This window comes from Dreissena polymorpha, chromosome 7 (genome assembly GCF_020536995.1).
Source record: "Dreissena polymorpha isolate Duluth1 chromosome 7, UMN_Dpol_1.0, whole genome shotgun sequence".
Taxonomy (NCBI): Eukaryota; Metazoa; Mollusca; class Bivalvia; order Myida; family Dreissenidae; genus Dreissena; species Dreissena polymorpha.
This window is the reverse complement of record NC_068361.1, coordinates 48,564,677-48,586,728: the sequence shown is the minus strand read 5'-3', so window position 1 is coordinate 48,586,728 and position 22,052 is coordinate 48,564,677. Positions and strand designations below refer to the sequence as shown.

Genomic DNA, 22,052 nt, shown 5'->3' with positions numbered 1-22,052 from the left:
AGCACACAGATTATTACTGACATTGGGTGGCAGCTCCTTCAAGAGAGACGCCAAGGTCACTATGATGTACTGTTTTATTAACAACCTGATGGATATTCCATCTGCCCACTTACTCGGCCCTGCTTTATCATCCACAAGAGGCAGCAGTATCAGGGACATCGTTACATTCTGCAGAACAGACTACCTCAGACACTTCTTCTTCCCATCAACAACAAGACTGTGGAATCAACTGCAAAACTACCATGACGGCTCACAGCCTTGAAGCGTTCAAGAAAGGGATGGCACCAAAATAGGCCACAAATGACTTTGTAAATAGTTTAAACAATTCTTTAATAGCGGCACACCACGACTTTTAAACCATTTTTCGTGTACAACAATGCCAAGACAGGGGATCTTTTACAATACAACAAGAAGAAGAAAAAGATAAGAATAAGGTAAAGGCGGGTATTCTTGGCGCTTGACCTTCATAAACAATAAACCTTAATGGACTGAAAACTGACGTTTGATCTATTATTTGTGTGTATTTACAAGTCAGTTATCACCTAGAAGTCAGAACAAAAACTTTGAAAAGAAGCCATTCCCAGAGAATAGGTTTTTGCTGAGGCTGCAATTATACCTGGCATCTTATTAGACCTTTGCAATATATCTATACAATGTTCTATCTTAGGCCCAGGAACCAATCTGTAATAATGACACCTGAGTATTTAGTAATAAACATTATCAAGTTCAAAGCTGCGTGAAGGTGTTGATAAGAGAAGTTGGTAAATTTATAGCAATCTCAGCAAAAACTTTACTTTCATGAATGGCTACTTCTTAATGTTTTGGTTCCAATGCCTGTGTGTTGAGGAGAATAAATATATATATTTTCTAAACTCGAAGCTACTGATGCCATTTTTTACCATAAGCAAAATAATTCTCTGAAAATTTGCAGAAATTAAAATTACCGTAATTACTCTAGTGTTTCTGACACTCAAGTTTTTTAGCCAAAATAATTATTGTTTATGATTCTAAATTTCGGATATACAGGTTTTCGTCCATAATTAATTTTCAGACAATATATTTTACAGGGCTATTTTACCAGATGTTTGTCCTGTTTTTATTATCTGATGACACTTGGATCATGGGGTTTTACAACCGAATTAATGTCATAAAACAAGACAGATGCATGCTTGAGGGCAATATACTGTTACATTGCGTCATAGGGTAATATAGCCTTGTAAACTGTTAATTACCGTAACAATGGCTTCGCCAAAAAGTATATCAAATGATGTCTTATTAAGAAAGCAGTATGTTTAATGTTATAAATCTTTTTTCTATATCACACAAAACAATTATTGCACATTGATTATTGCTTTTATTTCAATATTATATTTGACAAACAAACAATTACATACCTGGTACATAATGAATTTCAATTTAATTCATGTTAAGCATATTTTTTGATCTGTAAAACATAGTTAAACAAGAATATCAGTTAACTTTTTATCAGTAAAACATAAATAAACAAGAATATCAGTGAAACTGATGAATGCTCCCCATTGATTTTGTCAATCTATTCGTTAATTGTTTGGAAACAAATTTTTATTCAAGGGGCAAAATATAACTCCCTGAAATCTCCCTGGAATGGAACGAACAACCTAAAAAATATATAAGAGATTGGTCAAATATTGAAGGCGGTATAAGAAACTGTAACAAAAGTTTGACCTTGAGAACAACCATTATTAGCCTCGGTGACCTTGACCTTGACCCCAGTGACCTCAAACCTCATCAAAAGGTAGAGATCCATGTTAGGTACCTACATGCCAAATATGTAAGAGATCGGTAAAATATTGAAGGCGCTATGAGAAACTGTAACAAAAGCGTGACAGAAAAATCTATTTTTAGCAACGGTGACCTTGACCTTGACCCCAGTGACATCAAACCTTATCAAAAAGTAGAGATCCATGCAAGGTACCGAAATGCCAAATATGTAAGAGATTGGTAAAATATTGAAGACGATATGAGAAACTGTAACAAAAGTGTGACAGAAAATCTATTATTAGCCTTGGTGACCTTGACCCCAGTGACCTCAAACCTAATCAAAAGGTAGACGTCTATGCAAGGTACCTACATGCCAAATATGTAAGAGATCTGTAAAATATTGAAGGCGCTATGAGAAACTGTAACAAAAGTGTGATGGACGAAAGGAAGTAAGGAAGGAAGTAAGGAAGGACAAACTGGCAACTATATGCTAACCAAAAATTCATCTTCGTACATGTTCACTTCCGGCTCCTCTTCGTTGTCATCGTAGTCGGCTGTGGAGGTTTCAAATGTGTCTTTAGGGACGAGGCTGTCCTCCTGGCCATTCAGCATTGGAAATTCCGCAAGCCTTGAAGCTGTGGCAGACAAGATCGGATTTCCCCTTTATGTAGCCAGTGGCCGCAGCAAGCCATCAGACAATTTCCTCTTTGCTGGCCACTTTTATTTGTTCTCCTGTCCCAACAACCTTCACGGGCTCTTCCTTCATACAAGTCACACAGGATTTCCACAGTTCGGCCTGGATTATATTAATTATATAGCGTCTTTTATTATTATATCACTTTAGTCTTTCACAGGCCTTTCTTTACAGTGTCTCTGTCTTGTGCCCCACAAAACTGTCCAGCACGAGAAGGCAGCGGTCCTTCACAGTGTATAATACGAGGATCTCTTTCACCCATCTTATCATGAGCTCCTCGTACATCCCGCCTTACCGCTGCACACAAACCAGCCATCAAGGTGGATGTGAAAGTTTGACTTCCTTACAGATCACCATAGGTGGAATTACAGATTTACTGCAGCAATGCCTAGAACAACTGTCAAGAGTCGCTTCTCCGACCCAGTTGTTTGTATGTGAATTGACTTCTTTCCTTTTATTTCCAGCCTCTTGCCGGAGACAATGTCAAAGTACACAGGTGTTTCATCCATATTCACAATGAACATATCTTCGTACTGATCCCACTCCCTCTGGCCCTTATAAAATCGTGGTAGGAAACTTCTCTTCTGAGCCATAGATGTTTTGGCCCTTAAGACAAGGTCGTGTCGATTCATGAACATTGTGGCCCAAAAGCAACTGGCTTTAAATGTAGGATTTGGCGGCGTCACAAGATCACTTGCATAGATGCACATGTCATCAATTGTGACAGCCAGCTGGAGCTCCCTCTATTCCAACACAAACCAGATCAGCTGATCTTCAATTGCCATCCCATAAGACAGAGGACGGCCTGTCATCTCGAGATGGCCCTGATTGCACAGCTGTTTCGAAGATCATTGTCTACCAGCTGGCCAATGTGGATTTCTGTACCTTGTAGCAGTGCTTTCCACAGGATTTTTGTCAGGCGCCCCGGGGCTTATAGGGGTGGTTGATTTTTTTATCATTTAACGGGTCAATTCACGTTCTGTGGTGCGTTATTACTCAAAGAAAAACAGCGTACAAAGACGTCATTTGGTGCTCAAGAAAATCCCCCAGTCATTTAAAAATATATATAATTTTTTATATTGTTTAATTGTTTTAAAACTTTCACGCACAGATAGTAAAATCCCGACTCGAACAATTCCCCAATACATCTGTTTCAACCCGACTCTATTACTGTATACTTACTACTTATAAAGTTTCTATTTATTACCCGAAAATCAAGTTTATTCTGTTTTTATAAATCATTTTGGTAAATATTTACGATAAAAGCTCTCAATTATTTCTTTAACACAAACCTTGCCATTTTTCTATAGTATCAAATAAATTTTAAGTGACTTTTTATAGATTTGATAAAATATTGCCTCTGAACATGCGTCAATCCCTTGACATGTTGTGTGCTTGTTAAAACGCTCAATGCACCCACGTGCTTTGTATGCAAATGACGCGACGTTGTACATGCTGCATAATTTTCGCGCTTTTTTAATAGAGAAAAAGATTCGACACAAAATAAATTTGCACTGCTAATTTGAAGCAAAAATATTTTAACATTGCGGTAACATTTACATTTGGAAGTGTGTTTCGGATTAAAAAAACGTTAACATCGACTTACGGGAATGGGTTTCGGATTACAAATTTAATTATTCCCATTTGAGATTTCTACAAATATTAACAGTTGCATTATGAATTCAATGAGAATTTGTTTAAACACTTTACAAGTTGAATAAATGTTTTTGACGGAATTATACATGCAAAACACGTTGTCCACGAAGATTACGGCCGGTTGCCATCTTCAGTCTTTTAGGTATCGGACGAAACATTTACAATTGTGCGTAATTAATTCAACGAAAATTTGTTAAAGCGCATTACGTGTCGAATACATGTCAGAAAAACGAGGTGAATTAGTTCTATAAATGGACATGATAAAATATACATGTACTGGAATTAAATTGTTATTGCATATTGTAACCGGGAGTTATTTGCACAACTTATTCGCAATAAGTAATTAATTGTTTACCACTTGCAATTAATTTCTCGTATTAATTATGAGTCATAGGTAACACTTGTTTACAGTAAAAAGGTGTTATGATGATGCCCGAAACCGTCTTTAATGTACTGTACTGTACTACGTAGTTACCGGTTTTATATTACGTAAATGGTGCAACTCCTTGCTAATCAAGCTGCCATAAACTTTTAATTTGTGCCCGACGTCAATCAAAAATAATGGTCTATTGTTAACCCCGTCCTCATAAGCACTCGCGTAACCAATTTGACGATGAACATCACAGTTTGACGACAGGAAAGTTACCTGATACATCGTTGTCAGCATTTAAATAACTGTTTAGTCATGGTAATGTGGCTAGAATAATCGATACGCGCGCCATGCTATTCTCTTATCAGTGGATTATCCATTACCCCATGTGGTGTTTATGGCGATTAATTGTGAAAGTAGGTACCCAGTGCTCTTTTAAAACTGGGAATATTGATACACTGATAGAGAAACCTTGATTTTTTGACAAACTCCACTTTCTTTCACTGAAAAATACACTGATCAGAAAATTTCAAGCGCCCCGGGGACTCTGATTTCGAAATTCAAGCGCCCCGGCGAGGGATCGTTAAATGGCCTGTGGAAAGCCCTGTTGTAGGTGTGGCTGGCCTGACGGACGCCATGAATCTCCGCGTACTGTAAGACCTCTTGTTTTCCACAGAGTAGGCCTTGTAATGGCCACGAACTGCTGGAGAGCTAGTGGTCACTTTGCCTTTGTGGTTCTGCACTGAGCACTCTTCTTCAACAAAATCCGTGTTGAAACTTCCCGTATCAGCACTTTCCGGTACTGTATGTACAATGGTACTGCTCATCCTGCTAAATCCAAGGTAGTGCACTGATCATTAGCACTTAATTCCAACAACAGAACAGGAGGCAATTCCAAGTCTTTTCTTCGGTAAACCAACGGGCCTCTTTGGTGTGGAACTAGGTAATGGAGATGTCTTCCAAGCTTGCAGCAGACTGCTTCATCAGTGGTTGAAAACCGCTTAACAAACTTATCAATACTTATAAATTGCAAGTGCTCCATACTTATGGATTGCAAGTGCATGTGAACGATGATATTGCTAAAAGTAACTTCTTAGTGTCAAAGTAATTTGATTGAATTTGTTGCACAGATAAAAGCCATTATACTGTTAATGCAGATCAAACGTTTGATTGGATCATAACAATTCACCAATCTGAAAAAATAGATCAGTAATTAAATGTTTTAAACCATAATGGACCAAAATATAAATTAGTGCCAATTATGATAATCTTAAACAACTTTCTTTAGAAAATGAGCATTGTGACAAAAACCCGATGTTACAAAATGCCAATTAACATTCCAATTATCTACTGTACTTTGCCCCTTTTCAGTAAGATAACTGTGACAAATACTAAACGCTTCAAAGCGTGATGCACCCTATTGAAAGTTTTACGAACAATGGAAGGTGCTTGACAATTACTAATGAACAAAGAATTCACAGTTTCCAAAATTGTATTTTATTGCATTAATGACAGGTTCATTCTAGAGAGTATGGGTACATAACATGCTCATCTTTGAACTTGTTGGTCAAAGTACAGCCTTAGAGTAGCTTTATGTAAAATAAATTAAGCATTTAAAATTAAAATTCAGTGCAAACATATATAAATGTAATTTATGCTATTATACAGCTTGGTATTTTACAAGCACATGCTATTAGTTGTTGATACAATGGGCACTATACACATAGCATACCCGTATCTGTATTCAATGCAATACTTGTACTTTAAGAGTGTTTCTACATTTTTGGACGGAATACGGACAAAACCCCTCCCGGATAAAAAACCTCCCGTCATTTTCATAGGGGGCGGACGAAAACCCTCCCATGAATAAACATGGGCGGACAAAAACCCTCCCATGAAAAAAACGGGGGAGGACAAAAACCCTCCCATGAAAAAACGGAACCGGACAAAAACCCTCCCGTAAAAGAAACACTTAGTGTTGCATTCATTTATCCGATAAAATTACCCATTGTGTGTATTGTGTTTTCAGGGGTATGAAATTGAAAGAAAATGTGTATCCATTAACTGTTAACATACCGCTTTCTAATGTGCATATATATCCGATAATCCAATATAAAAACAACATCAATTAAAACATAAATTGAGGCCATTTATAGACAAGTGAATTTAAATTGAGATTGAATGCAATACGATACAGTGCAACGATTAATCGCGTCATATGCTCATTCATGCAAAAACGTGCTTTCGGGGAAGTTTCTGAAAACTTTGCGAAAATGATAGTAAAATTCTGTTAACAACTAACAATTCGTAAGCATGTAACTAACTTGTCTTAATTACTTATTTAATTTAGCTTTGACTGTAACGTTTTCAATTGCATTTTTGCAGACAATATATAAAGCATACTGTATTGTCAAATATGTCAATGATTCAGTTATTTACGCCCACTAATCAGCTAGTCATAACAATTAACTAGTTAATGGCATACAATAAAATGTATCAAAATAGCAAACTGTGAATCTGCAACTGCGGACAAAAACCCTCCCGTGAAAGCAATTAAACACCGACAAATGTAATTGCTTCACACATTGTTGCATTCATTAATAAGCAAAATTTACTCAAAATAGCAAACTGTGAATCTGCAACTACTTTTAGTTTTTAAGTAGTTTAATTACAGAATCAATTAAAACCAATTAAACGCCGACAAAATTATTTGCTTCACACAATGTTGCATTCATTAATCGGAAAAAATCACTCAATGCTGACAACATTTGTTCACAATATCATACTGTGAATCTGCAAATATAAAAAGCAATTTGTTTGTGTAAAGGCACACAAGTGTCTACAATGTTGGTTTTTGTTTATCAATTTATTATGCTTATTTGTCAATGTATGTAACATTATACTGTCTAGACTTCACAATACTTGTTATAAAACGAAATAAAGAATGTCTTGGGAAGCCTGTGTCCGCCTCTGTTATTTTTGCGATGATGACTAAAAAAGAAACACAACTTTGATGTTCTTAATGCACTGGCCGGCGCACAATTTGATATTTTATATATTTTATATTAACACCCTACTTGTTATTCATACTAAGTAATCATGAATATCGTAGTTCTTATCATACTAAGTTATAATACAAATCTTAGTTCAAACATATATAATTGACGTCAAATGGGTGTAAAATAACAACATTTCAATTCGGAAATATTTTAATTAGTCAATATATAGTGTAATGTTACCTACTGAAGTGAAGTCACTATTACAAAAAATAAATATCTCGGATAACCGACAACAAAATACAAATGTCGGAAATGACATTCGGAAATGACCGATTTCGGATTAAAAATTCATAAATAATTGTTGATAGTTGAATTCGTGGCTCAGATTTCACGGGAGGGTTTTTGTCCGGTCCCGTTTTTTCATGGGAGGGTTTTTGAACTCCCCCGTTTTTTTCATGGGAGGGTTTTTGTCAGTCCTCGTTTATTCATGGGAGGGTTTTCGTCCGGCCCCTATAAAACTGACGGGAGGGTTTTTATCTGGGAGGGGTTTTGTCCGGCATTCTTTTTGAACACTTCAATTTTGTGACTCGTATCTAAGTTTTCGGACACAATTGTTTTTTTTATTTTTTTTTAAGTGCGAAAACTTTGAATAATTACCAGTTCTGTTGCCAATACTGATGTTCAAGTCATCAATTGAATTAATTTGGTTATATACAGTCTAACCTGTGTTAACCCTTCCCCACTCAGAAGCAAAGTGAAAATGGCTATGTGCAAACAGCATAAAACCTGAACCACCTGTGAGTAACTGTTCAGGTTTTATTCTGTTTGCTGCTCATCAGTATCTAAAGGTTGGAAATGAAGCCTTTAGAACTTGAATCTAAGAGATATCATTAATTAAATTTAACTTTCTAAGGGACCACACATGTGTCAAAATAGGTATCTAAGTGGTAAAGGGTTAAGCAGCCAGTCACAGGAAGTGGTTGAAGTGGCTGGATAAGTCAGGTGACCTGTTAACCAGTTAGCATATCATTGGGCAGCTGATAGTATTATCCTCATTTAAAGAAACAAATACCAAAAGCAACACCACTTATAATTTTTCAAAGCCTTAAGTTACATACTAGTACACGTAGCTAGGTTTGCATATTATACATGCATGTACATGTAGTTAAGGGTCTAAATGAAATATCATTCAAACAACCACACTTAGCAGTGCTGAACTCAAAACAATGACATGCATTTAATTTACATTAACCACATTATAACGCTTGAACTTTTTTTCCAAAGAATAGTAGTTACTTGGGCTCAACATTAACCTAAAAACCAACTTGCCCTGCCGTGCAAGTACTTAGAAAATCTACTTGCCCTGAACATAAAGCCACTTGCCCAAACATGAAATATCACATTAACTGTAAACCATTAACTGTAAACCTCATAATTATGTTTTAATAAAGATCAAAATGAATCACCACAAAACCTTTTTTTATTATAAGTAATTAAAGTCTAATGAAAGTCTAAATGTAGATTTGTGCCAATATTTGATTATTAAACATTGCTCCTAACGATTCATCATATCTCAACCATTCAAACTCACTTTTCCATTATGGTAAAAAGTTGCGTTTTCGTTTGAATTCGCACTTTTTGGCACTTTTGGCTGATTGTTTTGTGCATTGGATTTTGCAGACTTAAAGTAACTTGTAAAGCCGAAGCTAAATAAACTAGACATTTCTCGTCTGCTCACAGTACTGTAAACAACATTGAACATGTGAACTGTAACAAAAATGTCAATTGATGTAAAGTAAAAGATTGTTGAAAATGTATGTCGCAAAATATGAAATATGTATATAGCGAAGCTATTTGTTGTTGTTTTTATATTGTTATAATTTTAGTCGTTTTCTTTGTGACTGAAAAAAACAACGATATTATTTGTAACTGATAGTAATGAAGAAGATAAACACAATAGCATTTGAAAGCCGATGTTTGGAATCCCAAGCCATTTACAGTATTTCTAAAAATAATTTTGAAAATGCAAGCGCACCATGCTAAGTTAGTTCGGACTTCCGCAAACAACAATCGCCGAGGTAAATTTGTGCATTAGGCAAAACGTTTGTGATTATTTGTACTATTTATCCACAGAAACACACGTTTTTCTTTGTTCTTTTTTGCACTTGCCCGGGCAGACAACTAGATTATAAAATAACTTGCCCGGACCCAACTTTTACTTGCCAGGGGTAATCGGACAAACGTTAATGTTGAGCCCTGAGTTACAGATTGTGGCATGTATTGAAGATTGTCATTAAATGCTTTATATTGATAAATGTAATCATTGGATCTAAAAAGCTCTAATAAAAAATCAAGAATAAAATAAAAAATAATAATAAACAAGAGGACCTGAAAGGCCCAAAGTCGCTCACCTGAGATAACAAGATATTATTGGGACAAATCTTCTGACCAAGTTTCACGAGGATCGAAAAATAAATGTGGCCTCTAGAGTGTTTACAAGGTTTTACTATAGCCATATAAGGAAAAATGCCCCGCCCCCTGGCAGCCATGTTTTTCAACCAACCGGCATCATTTTTGAACTCATCCAAGATATTATTGAGATGAATCTTCTGACCAAGTTTCATGAAGATCGGACAGTAAATGCAGCCTCTAGAGTGTTAACAAAAAATATATTTTACTATAGCCATATAAGGAAAAATGCCCCGCCCCTTGGAAGCCATTTTTTCAAGCAAACATAATTATTTTCAAACTCATCCAAGATATCATTGAGACCAATCTTCTGACCAAATTTCATGAAGATTGGACAATAAATGTGGCCTCTAGAGTGTTAACAAGGTTTTACTATAGACATATATAGCCATATAAGGAAAAATGCCCCGCCCCTGGTAGCCATATTTTTAAAGCAACAAAAACCATTTTCGAACTCATACGAGATATTATTGGGACAAATCTTCTGACCAAGTTTCATGATGATCGAAAAATAAATGGGACCTCTAGAGTGTTAACAAGGTGTTACTATAGCCATATAAGAAAAATAGCCCCGCCCCTGTGGTGGCCATGTTTTTCAACCAACCGGCATCATTTTTGAACTATAATATTTTTTGGATGAATCTTCTGACCGAGTTTCATGAAGATTGGACTATAAATGTGGCCTCTAGAGTGTTAACAAGATTTTACTATAGCCTTATAAAGCCATTTAAGGAAAAATGCCCTGCCCCTTGGCGGCCATGTTATTCAAGCAAACGTAACCATTTGCAATCTCATCCAAGATATCATTAAGACAAATCTTCTGACCAAATTTCATCAAGATTGGACAATAAATGTGGCCTCTAGAGTGTTAACAAGGTTTTTATATAGCCTGGCGGCCATGTTTTTCAACTACCGGCATCATTTTCAAACTCGTCCATGATATTATTGGTATGAATCTTCTGACTAAGTTCCATTAAGATTGGACAATAAATGTGGCCTCTAGAGTGTTAACACGATTTTTGCTATAGCCACATGTAGCCATATAAGGAAAAATGCCCCGCCCTTTGGCAGCCATGTTTTTCAAGCAAAGGTTACCATTTTTGAACTCATCAAAGATATCAGTGGGATAAATCTTCTTAGCAAGTTTAATGACGATCGGAAAATAAATGTGGCCTCTAGAGTGTTAACAATGTTTTACTATAGCCATATAAGGAAAAATGCCCCGCCCCCTGGCGGCCATGTTTTTCAACCAACTAGCATTATTTTCGAACTCGTCCAAGATATTATTGGGATGAATCTTCTTTCCAAGTTTCATGAAGATCAGAAAATAAATGTGGCCTCTAGAGTGTTTACAAGATTTTACTATAGCCATATATAGCCATATAAGGAAAAATGCCCCGCCCCTTGGCAGCAATGTTTTTCAAGCAAACGTTACCATTTTCGAACTCATCCAAGATATCAATGAAACCAATCTTCTGACCAAATTTCATGAAGATTGGACAATAAATGTGGTCTCTAGAGAGTTAACATGGCAAATGTTGAAGTCGCACAACAGACAACGCACGACGGACGATGGACGACGGACAAAAGGCGATCACAAAAGCTCACCATGAGCACGTTGTGCTCAGGTGAGATAAAAAAGTAACCCTCAACAGGGCTCGAACCACTGAGTCCTGGAGTAAAAGTTTACCACTAATAGACAAATTGGCCATCCGTGCGCATACAATGAAAGGTGTATTTTATACTTTATATAAGCAATCCTCGTAGTTTCACAAAATATAACGACCACAACAGAACTCACCAAATTATTCAAGCGTTTCGAATTGCAACGCTTTATAATTTTCAGGTTTTTAAATCGTCAAATGATGCATATAATGGGTATTTAAGCATGGTAAATGTTCAGTATTATTGTTTCTTTACAAATATCATTTCACAATTGAAAATTTGCGAATCTGAAACAACTTTTTTTAATTTTGCCAATTTACCAAAACATAAAAAGGTCCCTTTAACATTGAAATGAAAGGCTATATCAGTGCTTTCCATTTCAAACACTGGGGGACAACACTATGGTTTTAAACAATGATGCTGCAGAGCCATTGATTTCCCAACAGTTCTCAGTTAATGTGTCCAAGTAATTATTACAGTTGCTTATTGATTGTACAACGTAAGTGAGATTTTGCTATGTCACAGTATTGATGTACAAAATATATTTTAACATGGGCATTATAAAAAAAATGAAGATTGGACTATAAATGTGGCCTCTAGAGTGTTAACAAGATTTTACTATAGCCTTATAAAGCCATTTAAGGAAAAATGCCCTGCCCCTTGGCGGCCATGTTATTCAAGCAAACGTAACCATTTGCAATCTCATCCAAGATATCATTAAGACAAATCTTCTGACCAAATTTCATCAAGATTGGACAATAAATGTGGCCTCTAGAGTGTTAACAAGGTTTTTATATAGCCTGGCGGCCATGTTTTTCAACTACCGGCATCATTTTCAAACTCGTCCATGATATTATTGGTATGAATCTTCTGACTAAGTTCCATTAAGATTGGACAATAAATGTGGCCTCTAGAGTGTTAACACGATTTTTGCTATAGCCACATGTAGCCATATAAGGAAAAATGCCCCGCCCTTTGGCAGCCATGTTTTTCAAGCAAAGGTTACCATTTTTGAACTCATCAAAGATATCAGTGGGATAAATCTTCTTAGCAAGTTTAATGACGATCGGAAAATAAATGTGGCCTCTAGAGTGTTAACAATGTTTTACTATAGCCATATAAAGAAAAATGCCCCGCCCCCTGGCGGCCATGTTTTTCAACCAACTAGCATTATTTTCGAACTCGTCCAAGATATTATTGGGATGAATCTTCTTTCCAAGTTTCATGAAGATCAGAAAATAAATGTGGCCTCTAGAGTGTTTACAAGATTTTACTATAGCCATATATAGCCATATAAGGAAAAATGCCCCGCCCCTTGGCAGCAATGTTTTTCAAGCAAACGTTACCATTTTCGAACTCATCCAAGATATCAATGAAACCAATCTTCTGACCAAATTTCATGAAGATTGGACAATAAATGTGGTCTCTAGAGAGTTAACATGGCAAATGTTGAAGTCGCACAACAGACAACGCACGACGGACGATGGACGACGGACAAAAGGCGATCACAAAAGCTCACCATGAGCACGTTGTGCTCAGGTGAGATAAAAAAGTAACCCTCAACAGGGCTCGAACCACTGAGTCCTGGAGTAAAAGTTTACCACTAATAGACAAATTGGCCATCCGTGCGCATACAATGAAAGGTGTATTTTATACTTTATATAAGCAATCCTCGTAGTTTCACAAAATATAACGACCACAACAGAACTCACCAAATTATTCAAGCGTTTCGAATTGCAACGCTTTATAATTTTCAGGTTTTTAAATCGTCAAATGATGCATATAATGGGTATTTAAGCATGGTAAATGTTCAGTATTATTGTTTCTTTACAAATATCATTTCACAATTGAAAATTTGCGAATCTGAAACAACTTTTTTTAATTTTGCCAATTTACCAAAACATAAAAAGGTCCCTTTAACATTGAAATGAAAGGCTATATCAGTGCTTTCCATTTCAAACACTGGGGGACAACACTATGGTTTTAAACAATGATGCTGCAGAGCCATTGATTTCCCAACAGTTCTCAGTTAATGTGTCCAAGTAATTATTACAGTTGCTTATTGATTGTACAACGTAAGTGAGATTTTGCTATGTCACAGTATTGATGTACAAAATATATTTTAACATGGGCATTATAAAAAAAATGAAGATTGGACTATAAATGTGGCCTCTAGAGTGTTAACAAGATTTTACTATAGCCTTATAAAGCCATTTAAGGAAAAATGCCCTGCCCCTTGGCGGCCATGTTATTCAAGCAAACGTAACCATTTGCAATCTCATCCAAGATATCATTAAGACAAATCTTCTGACCAAATTTCATCAAGATTGGACAATAAATGTGGCCTCTAGAGTGTTAACAAGGTTTTTATATAGCCTGGCGGCCATGTTTTTCAACTACCGGCATCATTTTCAAACTCGTCCATGATATTATTGGTATGAATCTTCTGACTAAGTTCCATTAAGATTGGACAATAAATGTGGCCTCTAGAGTGTTAACACGATTTTTGCTATAGCCACATGTAGCCATATAAGGAAAAATGCCCCGCCCTTTGGCAGCCATGTTTTTCAAGCAAAGGTTACCATTTTTGAACTCATCAAAGATATCAGTGGGATAAATCTTCTTAGCAAGTTTAATGACGATCGGAAAATAAATGTGGCCTCTAGAGTGTTAACAATGTTTTACTATAGCCATATAAAGAAAAATGCCCCGCCCCCTGGCGGCCATGTTTTTCAACCAACTAGCATTATTTTCGAACTCGTCCAAGATATTATTGGGATGAATCTTCTTTCCAAGTTTCATGAAGATCAGAAAATAAATGTGGCCTCTAGAGTGTTTACAAGATTTTACTATAGCCATATATAGCCATATAAGGAAAAATGCCCCGCCCCTTGGCAGCAATGTTTTTCAAGCAAACGTTACCATTTTCGAACTCATCCAAGATATCAATGAAACCAATCTTCTGACCAAATTTCATGAAGATTGGACAATAAATGTGGTCTCTAGAGAGTTAACATGGCAAATGTTGAAGTCGCACAACAGACAACGCACGACGGACGATGGACGACGGACAAAAGGCGATCACAAAAGCTCACCATGAGCACGTTGTGCTCAGGTGAGATAAAAAAGTAACCCTCAACAGGGCTCGAACCACTGAGTCCTGGAGTAAAAGTTTACCACTAATAGACAAATTGGCCATCCGTGCGCATACAATGAAAGGTGTATTTTATACTTTATATAAGCAATCCTCGTAGTTTCACAAAATATAACGACCACAACAGAACTCACCAAATTATTCAAGCGTTTCGAATTGCAACGCTTTATAATTTTCAGGTTTTTAAATCGTCAAATGATGCATATAATGGGTATTTAAGCATGGTAAATGTTCAGTATTATTGTTTCTTTACAAATATCATTTCACAATTGAAAATTTGCGAATCTGAAACAACTTTTTTTAATTTTGCCAATTTACCAAAACATAAAAAGGTCCCTTTAACATTGAAATGAAAGGCTATATCAGTGCTTTCCATTTCAAACACTGGGGGACAACACTATGGTTTTAAACAATGATGCTGCAGAGCCATTGATTTCCCAACAGTTCTCAGTTAATGTGTCCAAGTAATTATTACAGTTGCTTATTGATTGTACAACGTAAGTGAGATTTTGCTATGTCACAGTATTGATGTACAAAATATATTTTAACATGGGCATTATAACGTTAACGCACAAACTAATGCTGCAACTTCTAATTTTGAGCTATTTTTGTTCTTATCTATACCTTCAAAGAGATTTGTTTGAAGAACGACTAAAAGTGTTATTGAAGATAGGTTTTATGATTGATTTAAGATCTTTTACCACTTAACAGGCGCATTAGGAGCTGTTTTTAAAATTCAACCTGTACTTGTGACCTTGACCTTTGGGCTACCATTACAGGTTTGCCTGAAGTTACATTCCTATTATATGTGCCCTTGACATTTGAGCTTTGAAATATTCACATGGTGATGGCAATGACAGGCGATATTTTTTCATTCTCTTTTTTTTGACAAATTTTGGTGAGAAAAATGTTGACAGGAGGGCAAAAGAGAAAACAAGAAACCGTTGGAAAAGGCATATTATGTTCCCCAAAGTTTGTTTTTGTCACAATATTGCATTATATATTCAGATAAAAGGAAACGTCTAGTAGTTCGGGGGACAAGAATTGCACTATATGCACAGTTAATGGAAAATTTCAAAGGGCCATAACTCTGTGAAAAATCATCCGACCAGAACCGGCTGATAATATGCACATCTCCTTTTGGTAGTGAAGCTTTCCATAAAGTTTAATTCAATTCCGGTCATTAAATGCTGAGAAATAGCCCGGACAAAAATTGTGCACGGACGGACGGACACACGCACGGACAGATGAAGCGGCGACTATATGCTCCCCCCAAACACATTTAGGGGGAGCATAAAAAAGTCGCAAAAAAGTTCAATGTTCGATTCCTAAATTATATACAGAATCGTCAATAGCATCAATCATGGTTGTAAGCTATTGTTTAAAAATGGGTAATACAATAAAATTATATAAATAAGTAGAATAAGGGTCTAGAGCTTTGCAGATTTTTTTTAAGTTTTAGCTAAATGCAATTAGAAATACATAATTGGTCCATAAATGCCTTGACGTCCATAGTGCCGACAGGAAAATTGACAATGTTTCAACAATATGTTCCATCATATTGGCTGCAAAAACGCAGGATTAAATTTGCTATCATGTTCAATGGTTAAGATGAATAAGGATATCTTAAATATTTTGACAACACGAGGTGCTTAACCTACCATTTAAAGCTATTTTGAAAGGTGAATCTAATGTTAATCCTATAATTATCAAAATTTCAACTCCAAACAATAGCTCTTTAAGTCGTTAAAGGCTTATTAGCAAGCTGGTCAAAGGAACTGTATAATAATCCACTTATGAAGGTGTTACGACTATCAGAATAAGTGACGAGGTCACAAAACCATGCAAACAACTCCATTTGTAAATTTGGTATCTTACCTCATCATATAGGTAATTTTATTGCTCATAACAAAAGCAACAAAACAAGAATAATACTGTTAAATCATTAGTATTTGTTTGTTATCAATTGTTGATTTTATGGAATGACAGATCCACAACTTAAACACAAATACATAAAAAAATTACCATACCAATTCTTAAAATTCCAAAATTAAAAATCCAAGAATGTACTTGCCCACGAAAGTCTCTTTTTTTAGACGAAATTTTATGCAGACGACCATAAATGATTTTACAGTGTATTCCAAGCATAAAAATAATGAAGAATATAGTTGTGAGATATTACAACTAAAGACTTCTGAATGGGAAAAAAATGAAAATGCTTGTTGGTTGGTTAGCTGGATATTTGGCATTTTTCAACAGTGCTGAAAGACATATCACGGCAGTCAATTTACCAACTCACGCTTTCCTGGGTCAGCTTCTTTACCAGTACTTAGTGCATGTATCTAAGCCTGTGACTCATAACTGCTTTAATAAGATCAGTTGTAGGGGGAGATTCAAACATTTCACAATGAGCAAGGATCTGAAGACCAAACTCCACTCTACTTTTTTCGTCGATTATGATTTATTTTCGAAGATCATAATAGCAAAAGTAGAATGACGAATACACATGCGGTGATACGGAAGGGGTGGTTTATAATATTTCGAATTGTGTTCACCAGAAATTGCAATTGGAAAAACTATATAAAAATAAGTATAATAAGTAAGGGCTCTGGGTGGGTTGGGGCCTCTGCCCTTTATTCTTATGTGTATGTAACTGTAGCTGATATCTGGTTTGTTAAGTCACACCCACAACATTGATTGTATTCTTTATTGTAAAGCCATGATAATATTTTATAAGAAAATGACACACTGATATTATGCTTGTTTTTAAGTATATATATATATATTTATGATACATTAAATCCAATAAATATACATTTAATAAAACATAGATAAAATGAGATTCATTGTTTTTTCTTTCTTTTTGCCTTCAGTACCGTTTTGCGGAAAAGTCCGCGTCTGTTTTGGCTATTATTTTTTTCAGGAAAAAAATTATGGCTATTATTTTCTGAAGGCCAGTGTGAGCACTGACTCTAGCTATGTTTCCCGGCCGGAGATCGCACTCACAATCCTCTGATTTGTAATCCTGCACTAAAACAACTGAACTAATTTGGTATAACACAAAGTTGTTTTCTAAGCTCCTTATAAGCAGCTTATTGGTTGTTGTTTTTGTATTTAAACTAAATAAGAATATGGATTTTAACCCGATTATGTATTTGAAAAGGGCAGATAACTCTGTCAAAATATAACACAGACTGGTTTTGGCACTTCGGTATAAGAAAAAGTATTTGAGTGACATGACAGGTGAACAAAAATTTGACCTGTAAACTTTTTCCTGATTGCAGTGGGGCAGTCTTGCGTAAGGAATGGTTGCCCAGCTGTCACAACAGAAGACATGTTGTCCCAACATTTGTTGAATTTGATGCTTGTGTACTATCAAAATTGCAATTCGAGCTCTGTCTGGCCCAAACTAACAACACTAATCCCCTTGTCATCTGCTAATAACAACACTCAGTCAAGTGCTGTTGTTGACATCTTAGAAGCAAAATGAATTAAGATCAATTGATTTTGTCAAGCTCTCATGTCACAGTGTATGACCCCAGTAGCTAATTGCTACCGATCCACATACATGTATTACTGTTACATGTCTTCTAAAAAAAAGCTGACTGTTTTAGTGTTTTACAGCCCAACATACTAATATCCCTGGTATTATATCGATCTAGGATTTAATAATCTCATCAAGGTAGAAAAATAATTAAACAAAGACAAATGCGTTTGCATCATTAAAAGGAATTCATTTGCACTTTCGCCCCATTTCAAGAAAACATTTTGTACATATTGCATGTAATTTAAATGAATCCGATTATTGAAACATATTTCCCCATGAGATATTCTCGGGATATTCTAGAAATAGGCAGACTGAACATAAGAGTAATGGTTTTTCTTAAGTACTGGTATTAGATAACTTTAAGATATAGAGGAAAATATTCCCTTACCTTCTAGTTTTATATAGCTAGTTACAATACTGAAGCCTTGTTCAGAGAAAAGTGGGTACTATGCGCAGGCTAAGTGGGTACTATGAGCAGGCTAAGTGGGTACTATGCGCAGGCTAATCAGGGGCAATACTTTCAGCCTGCGCTGGATTTTGGGGCAAACAAAGTGACTTTCTTTAATGAAAAATACCATTACAACCAAAACTGTCGTCCCTGTTTAGCCTGTGCAGACTGCACAGCCTGATCTGGGATGACACTTTATGCGCATGCATTAAGCCCCATTTTCCTGGAGTAAGGCTCATGTGTAAGTGTTCCTACCTCCTGTTTCAGTTCGCCAGTGGGGCATTCTTTCAGGAAATCTTTGTACCTAAAACAAACAAAAGCAACTTTTATTCACTTTTATGAAAACACTTGAGTGATAAAATGTATGAATTGAAGCAATTTTTTTCATTTCATAATTTTTCATTGCCAAAGCAGAGTGAGAATATTAAAAGAATTAAAATAAAACAAGCATCCACATGTTATATTTCTGAACTAGCTGTACCATAACAATTACTATACTTGGTGTACGGCAGTTTAAGCAAATTCAATCTGTTGTTGACAGCAAAAGAATAATCTCAAATACTTTCCATCTATATATCTATTTGGAACTCTCTTCAAGGCTTACTTTATCTTTTATTTTAGTCCACATTAGAGGCGTATTAATGTGTATCAGTTTTCCACCTAATTTTACAGCGGGACCCATAACAACTGTAGCAGATAATAAACAAGCTACTGCCTTTCTTCATACTAAAATCAATGTGCTCATTTCATGCATGCTGCATTAATGTTCTCTACCACATAAACTGTCTGGGGCCTTTTACATTTTATAGTGATAATGGAAATCCAAGCTATGGGACACGTTATAAATTGAGTCTGGGAAAAATGGATCTCATGCATGACAACACTTTCTGCTTTTATGGAATTTTTGTGTGAAAAGGAAGTCTCCCCTGCGAAATGTTGTTCTGCAGTTCATGAATAATTCGTGAACAGTTCATGAACTGTTCGTGAACTGAGTTCATGAATTGTTCACGAATAGTTCGTGAACAGAAAATGAGCCATGTCTGTGAAAAGTTCTTGAAATTTTAGTTCATGAACTGTTCATGAACACTAATGGCATGAAGTGTTCATGAAATATTATTGAAACCTAATGGCATGAAGTGTTCATGAACTATTCTTGAACCCGTGTGGCATGAAGTGCTCATGAACTATTCTTGAACCATTATGGCATGAAATGTTCATGAACTATTCATGAACATCAATGGCATGAAATGTTATTGAACAGTTCATGAACAACACAATTCTTGAAAAATTCTTCAGGTTTTTGCTGTTCACGAACAGTTCATGAACATTTTCCTTCTATTTTTCAATGGCTCATTTTCTGTTCACGAACTGTAAGTGAATAGTTCATGAACCATAGTTCTTCAAGAGTTCATGAACTGAGGTGGCATGAAGTGTTCATGAACTATTCATGAACAAGAATTTGTCAATTTATGCAAAGGTTATCATAAGTGTTACTAAAGCTCAACAAACAGGTCAGGGTAAGAAGAAACAAGTCTTGTATTAGCACTTAACATATTGATAGCAACATATAACAAAAGTTTAAATATAACACTAATAACTGAGATACAAGTGGTTTGATAATACTCTTTAAATTTCATAATACAACTTTGCACTATATGTTCATGAATAATTCATGTATTGAAAAGATTATGAATAGTCTCATTTTCAGTTCAAGAATCATTTACTAATCAATGGTTTCCCTGAAATGGTTACACTTACAGTGCCAAAGAACTTGAAATGGAACCAATGGCTGATCAGTTCAGTCGGTAATTTATTAAAGACTTACATTTTCAAATATAACATAAACCATGTGCCTTCCGTTTCAACTTCCTGTGCACACAATATTCTTTCTTTGTAAAAACAGCAATGCAATGTACATTGAGTTCTTGATATCATCTTAAACTGTTCTTGAAATAAGATGTCCTTAAAAGGTTCTTAAACTTGTCTTTTAAGTCTTCCAAGAACAATGACAGATCCTTTTAAGAACATATTGGATTTTTAAAAAGTCCATCATACGTTCAAAAACATTGTGTAGACCTGTTTAAGAACATCAGAAGGAAACATTTTGTTCAAAAAAGTTCTTAAAGTGTTCAAGAATAGTTTAAGAATAATTCAAGAACAGGAAAGGTCCTTAAAAAGTTATTGAAGTGTTCCTGAAGGCAGTTCTTGAACAGTTCTTTTACAAATGTTCTTAAAATTCTCTAGAACAGGTCAAGAACACTAACTTACAGTGGTGAAAGTACTATGCATATTCATACTAACTTCACAGGTTTCACAAATCTACAAGATTTGTATGCTAGACATTTCAATATTACTTTCAAAAATATGTATGAAACATCTAGCACAAAGGATTTCATGAATTATTCATGATGGATCCTTAAAGTCTGTCTCAGAAAAGTCATTAGAAATACTTGTGCATGAAATGTTCATCACTAAGTATTTATGGTTAGATGAAGAACTGTTCATGAACTTTGAAATGTTCAACAATAATTCATAAACAGTTCATGAACATGTCTTAAGAACAGTTCATGTCCAAAAGTTCATGAACCAGGCTAAGGAACTTTTTCAGAACCGTTCATAAACAGTTCTTGATTGGCTTGAAGTGTTCATGAAATCATGAACAACATTTCGCCGGGGCCGGGCTCTTCTAAAGGAAAATCCTGTCTTGGTGGAATGCACAGGCTAATCAAGCACTTTACACACATACATTGTGGACTGCACAGGCTAATCTAGTACTTTACACACATACATTGTGGACTGCACAGGCTAATCTAGTACTTTACACACATACATTGTGGACTGCACAGGCTAATCTAGTACTTTACACACATACATTGTGGACTGCACAGGCTAATCTAGTACTTTACACACATACATTGTGGACTGCACAGGCTAATCTAGTACTTTACACACATACATTGTGGACTGCACAGGCTAATCTAGTACTTTACACACATACATTGTGGACTGCACAGGCTAATCTAGTACTTTACACACATACATCGTGGACTGCACAGGCTAATCTAGTACTTTACACACATACATCGTGGACTGCACAGGCTAATCTAGTACTTTACACACATGCATTGTGGACTGCACAGGCTAATCTAGTACTTTACACTCATACATTGTGGACTGCACAGGCTAATCTAGCACTTTACACACATGCATTGTGGACTGCACAGGCTAATCTAGTACTTTACACACATACATCGTGGACTGCACAGGCTAATCTAGTACTTTACACACATGCATTGTGGACTGCACAGGC

The 22,052-nt window shown here is 35.8% G+C and overlaps 1 protein-coding gene across 3 annotated transcripts in view; it reads right to left on the bottom strand.

Annotated features, from left to right (window-relative positions):
• The window catches only part of LOC127838433 (uncharacterized), a 65,514-nt gene that overhangs the window by 33,319 nt on the left and 10,143 nt on the right, over positions 1 to 22,052 (bottom strand). For all 3 annotated transcript variants that reach the window (XM_052366213.1, XM_052366212.1, XM_052366214.1), the window contains one exon: positions 18,998 to 19,046. In XM_052366213.1, coding sequence (XP_052222173.1) covers positions 18,998 to 19,046 — 49 coding nt within the window. The remainder of the gene's footprint in view (positions 1 to 18,997; positions 19,047 to 22,052) is intronic.